Below are 11,020 nucleotides of genomic sequence, written 5' to 3'. Positions count from 1 at the left end.
AAAAAAACAAAACCAAAAAAACAAAGCCGGGCCAGGCTTTTGGTTATATTTTGCTCACCACTAGGGAATGATTGTATTTGTTTAATAGCAAACATGATTGTGTTGTTCAGAAATGTCTCTTTTCTACATATAAAAAGTTCACAGATATATTTTCCTGCCATTTAGATGGGTGAACTGGCCTCAGTACTCTTGACTCTGAAGTGCTTTTTGATGGTATGAGTCAAACTTGCTAGAAATAACCACTTCAGGTCCCCAAACAGGAAGATTTATTAGGCTGCCAGGATATTAGTTTCTTGTGTGCTCTATTTCAAGTGCTGTGTTATGATTTGGTCGGCTCCTGTCAAAAGGATATGGCAGGAATATCAAAGGTTCAGGAGTGCATGGCAAATGAAAAACAAGTGGAACAAATAACTTTAGTCTCTTAAGAGGATGAGGAGCATGATAAAAAGGAAGAAAGTAAATGGGAGCAATGTTAGAGAGACTTGGAAAAGCAACTGATTCATCTCTGTACTGCTCACTAACTGCATTTCTTCATAATGCCATGGTAAAAAAACGCTTATTGATGTCAGAAGATGCCATTTTCAGATTGTGTTCCGATAAAGAAGACTTTGTTTTTTCAAAGTTAATCAGAAAACTATTCTTCAATAGTTTAATAGATTTTTTTTGTAGGGGGGTAGACCTGTGTTAGAATAAGAACTACATAACTGGAGAAAAAACAGCAGGAGAAGTCTTGTGCTCTGCATTCTAAAACAGGTGCTGAGTTTATCCTAGCTTTGAGTTAAGTGTGGACAGTGTTTGATTATGTCCTTGTGTGTTTGGGTTTATTTACATGCTATTTTTTCTCAGGTAGACATCTTTTATGGGCCACTTCAAGCAACTAATAGTGGATTACAGGGATATTGTCATTTCAGGATCTGTAGTTCAGTGGGCCTTTTGCATAGAAGGTGCTTTATGTTTCTCCTCCATGTATGTCTCTGTGTGGGCAAGTTCTTAGTTGTTGGTAACAGCTGCATTCTGTGGGGCTGAACAGCTTCAGACACCCTTGGTGCATTTGTTTGCCCTGCTGGGGGTTTATCCAGCAAGCCATGGCCTGTGTTATGTGTGAGGGACTGTGCTGCCTTCTGACCCATCCGTGGCGTAAAGCGATGTGCGTGGTATCTCTCTTTCTGTATGAGAGATAATGTGATCATGTATTCCTTTCAGAGATCTGAGGAGGATGAGACAAAGTGTCTTCTTCAGCTCAGCAAGGAGGTTATTTCAGAGGGAGATGGAATGGATGTTCTAGAGCAGCTGGATCACAATGAGGAGGAGCTGATTCTTGCTGAATATGAGAGTGATGATGAAAAGAAAGTGATATCTGGGTAAGGACAGGGACTGAGGGGGTTCCATGCCAAGGAGAGGTTTTCTGTATCATTATTGGTTTGTCTTGATTAAAGGGATTTGACCTGTGATTGTGCAAATCTGGAGTTAATTGCCCATTCAAGCTGTGGTTGCTCTGGGAGTTTAATTGGTTGGTTTTGTGTTTTTGAGGGGATTTGCTTTTGTGTCGTTTTTTGGTTTTTATGTTTTTGTTAGATCAATCAGAGTGACCTGAAGTATTTTCTGAGAAAGTACATCTTTCTTAAATATGTGGCAATGTCCTGCCTTTTTCCATGCCTGGTTTCCCAAAGAATGCCTCTGGATGCTGAGTGAATGACTTGAGATCAAGTTCCATGCATTAGAAGAGCAAACTGGAACTCAGGATATCAGAGGAAGCTATCAGTCCTGCAGATCAGCACTGGCATCTTTTGATACTCTGAAAGGAGAGATGTTCATATTTCTAAAGACTGAGCTTCAGTATGAAAACCCTATGCACACTTTTCTCTCTCATACATTTGCTTTATGCAGAAAGCCAGAAGCCATATTTCAGCATGAAAAGTCAAATACATTTAAAATACAAATTTACTAATTAGTATCCAGACAGATGCTTGTGTCTTAGAAATTGCAAAACACTTAACTACTTGTTTATATGTAGTTTATCAAACATTAAACTGCTGCTGCCTTTGAGGAACTCTGGCAGCTAAATACCTTCCTGAAGCTTTTATTTATGCAATATCTTTAGGGTGGTAAATTGTCTCTAAAGGGAAAGTTTTACAAAAATAAATAAGATCACCAAAGAATAGCATAGCACTGATTAGTTTATGCCTGGGGCTTAGGAGCCCCAGATTTAAAAGAAAAAAAATAATTTATTGAAGTTGCTAAAGATAGAGCCCTACAGATATTTTCCTTTTAAATAGCAAGGCTTAACTTGACTCTGCACACTTACCCTATTCTTAAAAAGTTGATTTTTCTTTTACCTCTTGAGTTAAGATATGAGGCTCTTTTTGAGATGACATAACCATCTCTCTTGAGACCTCTCTCTTGTAGTATAGCATCATTTGATTCTGTCAGTGATCTGCTGAAAGGAAACTGTTTGGCCTTTCTCTTTTCTTAGGCTGGAAGATGATGATGATGATTTGGAAGAAGAGCATGTAACTAAGGTGAGATGAAGAAAGTGAATAGTGCCACCTTGTAGAACAGTGTAGGAGTGAGCAGAATTATGGCTTCCTTGCACCCTTCTCAGAGTTACGCAGTACGGAAGGATTTAGGAACTAATATCTAAGGACTGCCAAGTTTGTTGATAATAGTGACTAGTGCTACTGTGCTCTTCTTCTGGCCTACACTGGCTGCCTAAGGAGCTTGCTCTGCTAAATCTGCCAAATTTTTGATGTGGCTTGCTGTAAAAGTACACTGTGAGAAATACGTTTTTATTACTCTCCAATGGTGAGTCCCTGTTTCTATAGGCACCTTGGAAAATTAAATGGAAACAAGGCAAATGAACAGGAGAAGGCAAAGGCTGTTAGCCTCAACGGTTGTAACACTCAAGACACATGACTTCCCATGTGTTTTTGAAGGCTTGAGAAAGATTAACCTTGCTGACATGCTTGCCTGCTTCCTTGCAGGATTGGTTGTACATAGGGGATTGGCTTTCACGTTCGTGTCTTCCTCTTGTTCTTCCTCATGGTAGATTTACTACTGCAGTCGCACTCACTCTCAGCTGTCTCAGTTTGTGCGCGAGGTGCAAAAAAGTCCTTTTGGCAAAGACACGCGTCTGGTCTCCTTGGGGTCCAGGCAGGTATGTGGTACTGTTCACAAGGGACCTAGAGGGCATGTTAACTTAATGGGGGAGACTTTGGGAGGAGGTATGTGGATGTGACATCACAGGAGGCATCTTGGGGATTTCATGCTGAGAAACTAAAGCAGTCATGGGTTGCGACACAGATCTGTGTGATGTACACTTTTCTGTGAGCTGTGTTTTGGCCATTTACCCTTTGATAGAAGTGCAAAAATCTGTTTTACCTTTTCTGATGTGGAATATTACAGATGTCTGAGTCACTGGGAGGGTGCTCCTCTTAGTGTTACTCCTGGAAGCAGTTTTTAGAAGCTGCTGTGTAGCTGTGAGCCATCTCAGTGCATGTTTTCTCCTTGCTAAGGTTTTATGGGTTTTGAGCATGTTTGTAGCAGTTAGTATCCACAATGTCTGACCAACAGACTTTTCCATTTTGGAATTTGGCCTGAGATTGCTTTCAAGAAACCTTCTATTTTACAGCAAAGGGGGCACAGGAGACACTCGGTGCTTAATGACCATCTACTGCTTCCTCTCTTTGCATGTCCAAGAACTTGTGTGTGAATGAGGAGGTGCGACGCTTGGGGGCTCTCCAGCTCATCAATGACCGCTGCATGGAGATGCAAAAGAACAAACATGGTAGGAACGCTTCCAGCTTGGGGAAGCAATCTCTGATAAAGCTGATATGAGAGTCTGGAGACAGTGTGCTCTGCCAATCAGCTCTAGCAAGAGAGTGGTAGGAGCTTGAAAATGGCAGGTTGGAGGAGCAGAGCTAGAGATCCACACTGCTTTTACTTCTCTCATCTTCCAGACTAGGATGCTGAGATCTGTATGTATTTTCCAAGTGCCTTAAGTTGGTCAGGACTTCCCCAACAGAAGGATAATTGTCTCTGTAACTCAGTACTAGAAATACTGGAAAATGTCACGTGGCTAAATCTGGCTGGCAAGAGTAATGTCCATCATGGAGATGCAGATGTTAATGCTGAATAGTATTTAAATAGATGATAGGTCAAAAATACACATGTCAAAGCCTGCTTTGAAATCTGGGAGGTTCTGCAAAGTGGTTGTTTTAGGCTATGTGTTGCTCATGGCTTTCTTTTGACTTCTGCTGTTAGAAAAGAAGAGTGATGAAAAGATGGAAGGAAAGAGGAGACGTGCAAGTCACGCCATATGCCCATTTTATTCCTATGAGCAAATGCAGTTTCTCTGCGATGAAATTCTAGTGGAAGTGAAGGATATTGAGCAGTTGGTGGCTTTGGGAAGGGAGACCAAAGCCTGCCCATATTATGGGAGTCGATACGCCATTCCTGCTGCTCAGGTAAGGCGTTCACACCTTTAGTGGAATTAATGTCAGAGCCTCTAGGAATAAACCAATTGCCTGCTCTCTCCAGAACTGTTATTCAATATTATGGGAGTTTGTAAAGAGGCTGTCTTTCTCTCAGCTGTAGTTTTGCTGAGAGAGCAAAGGAAAATAAGAATATCCATTTGACGTTAATAGAGAGGCTGTAAGTATGTCTCAGCATTCTGAAATACTTGAAAGGCTCGATAACTCTGAGGCAATACTGATGCATGGGTGTAATCTTAGCTCGTGCCACCACTGCTCTTCCTTGTTTGGCTCTCTTGGAGGACACGCTTTCAGTGCTTCAGAGGGCCTTCAGAAGGTAACCTGAGCCAATATGCAGCTGTAGCATAATCGCTTCTCTTTAACTTACATGTTGGTGCCCCTCTCAAGCATATGCTCCTGTCTTTTTTCCTATATTTCCCATAATAATAGTAAGTAACTTGACTGAATTCTGAGAAGCCATCTGATATGGGCCTTTAATGAGCAGATGGGGACTCCCCTCAGTTTGTAAGGATGAGAGCTAGAGTCAGGGCAGTGTTTGCTTCTCCTGTAGCTGGTGGTGCTGCCCTATCAGATGCTCTTGCATGAGCCTACCAGAAGCGCTGCTGGGATTAAGCTGAAGGACCAGGTTGTAATCATCGATGAGGCCCACAACCTTATAGACACCATCACTTGTATCCATAGTGCGGAGGTCAGTGGCTCTCAGGTGAGTCACAGCCTGGACTGTTAATCGTGAATGAGCTCTGCATCCAGCAGAGAGCCCTTTCTTGACTCCTTTGTAGTAACAGCTCCTTTTTTTTTGTTCGTGTAGCTGTGCTGTGCCCACTCCCAGCTGTTGCAGTACATGGAGCGATACAGGTGAAGATCTCAGAGAGAAATAGCACAGCAGTGGCAGGCAGTGTGGATGCCACGGCTTGTCTCGCGTCTGCATGGTCTTTCTTGCTTTTCCCTGATGAAAAGTTATTTGCATTAATATTTCTGCAGATGAAGAGCCACTTGCTTCATTATCTCTGTCTAGAATCTAAGTCAGTCTCCTGGGGCTCACATTAAGCAGTGACAAGGGGGATACCCTGAGGATTCTGGCTTTCCCTTGTATTCTCAGTTCCTTTCCCAATATCTCTCTCTAATCGCTCCGGCTTTGTGATGCATAGTTTAAAAAGACTCAGTCTTTCATGTCTCTCCTGGACTTTAGTCTTTCATGTGCTGACTGGTATTATGGCACAGGCAGTGAGCTCTGAGCAGGAGGAAGCTATATGTGGCTTTTGGCTTTGGCCAAATCTTGCATCTTGTCGTCCCTGCAGTGGTTGATTATTGTGCTCAATGCTAATAACTTTGAATTTGTGGAGCATTACTGCAGGAGGGACTTGAGGTATCACTGATATTGTAATAAACAAACTGTAATTAATGTATGAGGAGAAAGGCGATGGTAGGAATGGTGTGGGGTGCATGGGCGAGTGCTCTGAGATGACTTTGGGCGGGATATCCAGGCGTCTATGGTCTGTTACAAACAGGGAGAGAGAGCCAAAGAGAAATCATTCTTGGTTTCTGTCATCCCAAAATGAAAGGGAGTTCAGCTGCTTGTCTCTGCAGCTCAAATGCTGTTAGTCCTTGAAGATGTTTTGTGGCCTAATACCGGTCTCATTTTTCATAGGAAACGTTTGAAGGCAAAGAACTTGATGTACATTAAACAGATCCTGTATTTGCTGAAGCAGTTTGTGGCCATGCTGGGAGGTAAGCAAACCTTTTCTATCTCCCTGGATGCTGATAGACCATGAGCTAATTGGTGCTCCCTCAGGGCATTGTTGCCTTTCTACCTCTGCAGAGAGAGGCTGCGGGTAGGTGTTGCTCATGTATAGATTCAGATGGCAATATTTTAATTTCTCAGTCTGTCTTATAATGTGGTCTGCCTGAACCCCTCTCTTTGATTAGCTGAGGAACAGCAGATGATACCATAAGTTCATAGAGGCAGTTTTCCTCTCTTTCTTTGTGGTTTTCAGATCTGATTTGAATGGGGACGAGATAGGGTGCTAAGTGAGGAGTACAGTAGATGTGTGACAGTGATCAGGGCTGTACAAGAGCTGCATGGAATAAATCTCCTGGGTCATCTGGTGGCAGGGCCTCTACCTGTGTCAGGTGTGCCTCTGCAGAATCTTTCTCGAGTGATGCATTTCCTTTGTGAAAAAATATTATTTTGCTGTGATGTTTAAATCCACTGGCATTTGCAGGGCTCCTTTCCTCTAATGATCTGTTTGCTAGATCTCAGTGTGTCTTGAAGAGAGCCTGTCATAAGTTTATAAAGAACTTCCTCCTTACCTAGGGGAAATGCAGCTCTTTGGGGCAGGGACCTGGTAGTGCTCTCTGCCTTTCTCTCAGATACATACTTCTCTTCCCCCTCTGTTCCTACCACTCTTTCCTTCCCCACACTCAGTGAAGTGCTTTCATTAGAAACTGCAGCCTGTGTACAGCTTCATGATTGACGCTGCAAGTGAGATGTGAGGTGGGTGTTAAACACTAGGACATAAAATGCAGCAAGTGGCAGCAATTAATCCTGTTCTGGCTGTTGGGGTCTGGGTGTGGAGCTGTCCTCAGGTTTCCCCCTCTTCCCAATTGCCTGCCAACCTATGCACATTCCAGCTCCCCGCTGCTGCATTGAGTAATGCAGAGGGATGCATTGCAGTCCCTGGCCCTTCATCTTTGCAGCATGATGACTACATAGTGTGTGAGCATTTGTATGCACCCACCCTACCTGCTGCCTCCTGCTACAGAAGGAATGTAGGTGGTGTTCCTTAGGATGCAGCAGCACAATTGCCCTACAATGTAGGTCTACCCTACACGGGAAATTAAAACTGAGCAGGAGCTGATGTTTTGTCTGTATAGCTACATCTTGCAGATGCATAGTTAGTTCTTGGTTTTTGTCCTGGTGTAGTGTCCCTTTCAGCTCAGTTGTTAGTCTCTTGCTTGATTTTTAAGACAGACCCGTTATAAGCCTTCCTTGAATCAGTTTCATGTTTTACAGGTAATGTGAACCAAAATCCTGGCTATCAGGTAGTTTCCCAAACAGGTAAGACTAAAGTGAACACCTGATGCAGCCATCAGTCAGGGATGTGGGTGTGGGTAGTAAGGGAGTGTAGGCCCAGCAGCTAATAATTTATTTTTTTCTCTTTTCTCCCCTTTTCCTTCAGGGACTGTACTAAAATCCATCAATGACTTTCTGTTTCAGAGCCAGATTGACAATATCAACCTCTTCAAGGTAATGCAGATGTTGTCATCTGCCAGGGCACAGGTGGTGGTGACTTGCTTGAGGTTAGCAGGAAGTGTGTGTGAGAGCTAGAAGTAGAGCCAAGGCCCACATGGCAGAATCTGCTTTCCAGCAGATTCTTGCCACCTCCACATTGTATAGATTTCTGCTCCTGCTGTCTGGATAACAGTGCATTAAAGCTGAAGAGGTGGTCTCAGGGTAGAGGGAAGCAAGTAATTAATTAAACATGTACGAGCACCAAGACTGTCTGTAGGCAAAGCTAGACTGTAAGGGTTGAGGATAAAGAAACTATGGTACTCCAGTAACCTAACCTATCCCTCGAACTTCCAAACACAGCACCTTAATACCATGTGTGTCCACTCTGGAAGCAATGCCTTTGTAATAAACTGTTGTCTGGGAGGCAACGCTCAGGAAGAACTGTGCATCCCTCCCCAAGAGCACAGCAAGAACAGCAAGTGATATCCCTGGTGGACAGGGATCAAAGACAGAGGACTGAAGAAGGGATGCTGAATGCCAGTTCATTTTTCTGTCTTCCTCCAACAGGTTCGGCGTTACTGCGAGAAGAGCCTCATCAGTAGGAAGGTACTGCCCCTGAGGCTTTGTGGTCAGCAGCATTCAAATGCTGTTTCATACATTGAGTTTGAAGTAGAAGATGCAGCAGCTGAGGTGGGAGCCTGTCTTCTCCACCCTGCTCCGCAAACAAAATGGTTCCTGGAAAAGAACTATATGGACAGGTTACCTTTTGCTTATAGAGCAAAGAAACATACAGTGTGGTGTACCACAGTATTCCAGTGAGTGCTAATTCTTTGCTGCTTGGCCTCAAACCTGTGGGCCTCCACTGCACTGGAGGAATGAACATCAAAGACTTGTTTTGGTTTTGATTCAATGGGTGGAGGAAGGTAATGGGAGTTCTGGGCTCTGCTGATCGATTCTGATTGGGCTGGTTTGCAAACACCTACTAAGGAACTTTATCTGTGGCAGGCCAGCAAATCTGTTTGTATCTTGTCTGATTCCTGTTGGTGGTGGTCTTAAGTCTTTCTGGCTTTTCCTTGGCAGCTTTTTGGGTTTGTGGAGCGATATGGAGGACCTGCCACAACTGTGAAGACCAACAAGGAGAACCAGAAGTTGGCTGGTTTCCAGAACTTTCTTCTGACCCTCAAACAGGGGTCTGATAAAGAGGGTGAGTTCAGATACCCTCCACTTGTGCATCTGTGGAGAAAGTGACAATGTGGAACCTGCATCTGTCTGCATGAGGAAAGGGGGGAGGCAGATTTGAAGAATGAGAGACTGCAGAAGCTGACCTACACAGGTGGTTTTTAATACATCTGACTAGATGACCTAGGCAACTGTATATATGATTAGAAGATCTCCTGAGGTCCCTTCCAAGCTGAATGATAACGTGATTCCATGTTTACACTGGACACACTCAAGCTTTGCACTGCTGTGATCAGCTGGCTCTGGGAGATGAGCTACCATGGGTAGCTCTGTTTAGTGGTGCCAGCTACAAAAATGAGGTCTTTGTTTTTGTTTTTTTTTCCTAGTAATGAGACAGAATTTGGGTTCTCTCCTTTATTGGGTCTTTGTTCTATGCCTGCATAAGTAGGCCAGGTATCATGTTCCTATAGAAAGGACCCATCTGTATTTTGTGCTTAGCCCCTGTCTTCAGAAGTGTGGCCTAAGTTTCCTGCCTCTCCTTTCCTCTTCGGGCCAGCAGGTACTCCCTGGACCCCTCCTGTGGAGGCTGAGAACGACCAGCTCCGAACTGCCTCTCCACTGATGCAGATTGAAGGATTCCTCTCAGCCCTCACGAATGCCAATCAAGATGGTAGAGTCATTGTCAACAGGCAAGGTACTAGAAAGGGAGAAGTGGCATGAGTTGCAAGAAGGGTGCTTCTCTGGCAGTAAGATCCTGAGCCTAGGGGGAGCCTGCAGCAATATATCTGTGCTGTTTGTCTGTGATGCAGGCTGGCAGGCTTGGGGGAACCTTAACCAAGGGCACTGGGGGCAGGTTTGCAGAGCTCTGCTCCCACTTTCAATGTCAATTTTTGTCTTGCTATTTACTGTGCCTCTTCTACAGCTCCAGGAAGATGAGGAAGCAGAAGATAACTAACTTCCAGGTTGGCGTTACATGCTGCCACTTCTGGCAGTGTTGAATAGCAAGTCCTGGCTTTGAGACTTGGGGCATCTGCCAAAGTGCCCAGAGAAGGAGGGAGAATCTCTCATACGTCCCTGTCTGTCACAGCTAGCTCCTGATGCTGTTTCTCTTCTTTTCCCAGGCACAGTTGGTCAGAGCAGCCTCAAATTCCTCTTGCTGAATCCAGCTGTCTACTTTGCCAAGGTGGTAGAAGAATGCCGTGCTGTAATCATTGCTGGGGGCACCATGCAGCCGGTGAGGGAATGCTACACGGAGGTCTCAGGAGGTCTCCTGTGCTATCTGCAAGCAGGCATGGAAAAATAGAAGCTTGGCCCCATGGGGATGTGCTCTTCTCACTTCCCATGCTGTGTGTATGTGTGGGAAGAGACCTACCTACCCTCTTATTTCCCTGATACGGTTTTCCTGTCAGATGTCACACTACTTTTTTATGCAAAAAGTTGTAGGTGCAAGGGCAGGATTGTCCTTGTTAGCTTTTCTTGTCCTCAAGATGACAGGCTGAGGCTGAGCTCATAGTAGGTTGGAACTAGCATGGATAGCAGTCAGAGGACCTCATAAAACCATGACCTAAAGGGACAGGGATCCCACAGGGACCATCTCATAGGGGATCCTTCAGAAAAACTGAGTTCAGTATTGGTATGGTTAGAGGCAGCTTATCATCCTTCTCCCGTTGCTTTAGTGCCTAAGAGACGGTGTGTTTGTGTTGTATGGATGCAGTGGGGCGTGTCGCATATCCCCGTTAGCTGCATTTATCCTTTTGGTGGACATGAATGTCCTGAAATTGCCTCTTTGCCCTTGTGGTGACAGGGGAGGGAAGGGTGTGAAGCGGAGGACTTCCTTGTTGGAAGACCACCTTTCCAACTTCTAACTCTTCAGACTGCAACTCAAAGAGAGTGTGTAGTTGCAGTCCAAGCTGTGGTCTGTGCAGTGCTCGGGAGTTCCGGTAACAGATTTCTGGGCCTGGGGAAGTCTGAAATTGTATTGTGTTGGGCCAATCTCTTGGCTGGGTGATTGCGGGCAGGGGACCTTCCCCGTGCAGCAGGGCCAGGGCAAGGCTCAGGACGGCGGGCGCTGAAAGGGGATCCCCCCGCACCCCTCACGCTGCTTACGGCGCTTGGCCCT

The 11,020-nt window shown here is 44.8% G+C and overlaps 1 protein-coding gene across 3 annotated transcripts in view; it reads left to right on the top strand.

Annotated features, from left to right (window-relative positions):
• The first annotated feature begins 1,207 nt into the window (after nt 1-1,207).
• The window catches only part of DDX11 (DEAD/H-box helicase 11), a 16,560-nt gene continuing 6,747 nt past the window's right edge, over nt 1,208-11,020 (top strand). The window contains exons 1-14 of one of the 3 annotated variants that reach the window (XM_026868218.1): nt 1,208-1,361; nt 2,474-2,519; nt 3,047-3,154; nt 3,697-3,784; nt 4,261-4,463; nt 5,041-5,193; nt 5,299-5,345; nt 6,139-6,218; nt 7,504-7,548; nt 7,670-7,737; nt 8,290-8,328; nt 8,803-8,926; nt 9,461-9,595; nt 10,023-10,135. In XM_026868218.1, the coding sequence (XP_026724019.1) occupies nt 1,273-1,361; nt 2,474-2,519; nt 3,047-3,154; nt 3,697-3,784; nt 4,261-4,463; nt 5,041-5,193; nt 5,299-5,345; nt 6,139-6,218; nt 7,504-7,548; nt 7,670-7,737; nt 8,290-8,328; nt 8,803-8,926; nt 9,461-9,595; nt 10,023-10,135 (1,338 nt within the window). In that variant the 5' untranslated portion in view covers nt 1,208-1,272. Of the gene's footprint in view, nt 1,362-2,473; nt 2,520-3,046; nt 3,155-3,696; nt 3,785-4,260; nt 4,464-5,040; nt 5,194-5,298; nt 5,346-6,138; nt 6,219-7,503; nt 7,549-7,669; nt 7,738-8,289; nt 8,329-8,802; nt 8,927-9,457; nt 9,596-10,022; nt 10,136-11,020 lie in introns of all 3 variants that reach the window. The other 2 variants (XM_026868217.1, XM_026868219.1) reach the window with 2 other exon arrangements.

The sequence above is a fragment of the Athene cunicularia genome, assembly GCF_003259725.1.
Source record: "Athene cunicularia isolate RWA chromosome 1 unlocalized genomic scaffold, athCun1 chr1_part2, whole genome shotgun sequence".
In the NCBI taxonomy this organism is placed as follows: domain Eukaryota; kingdom Metazoa; phylum Chordata; class Aves; order Strigiformes; family Strigidae; genus Athene; species Athene cunicularia.
The sequence above is the reverse complement of the archived record's forward strand: the minus strand, read 5'-3'. Positions and strand labels throughout refer to the sequence as shown.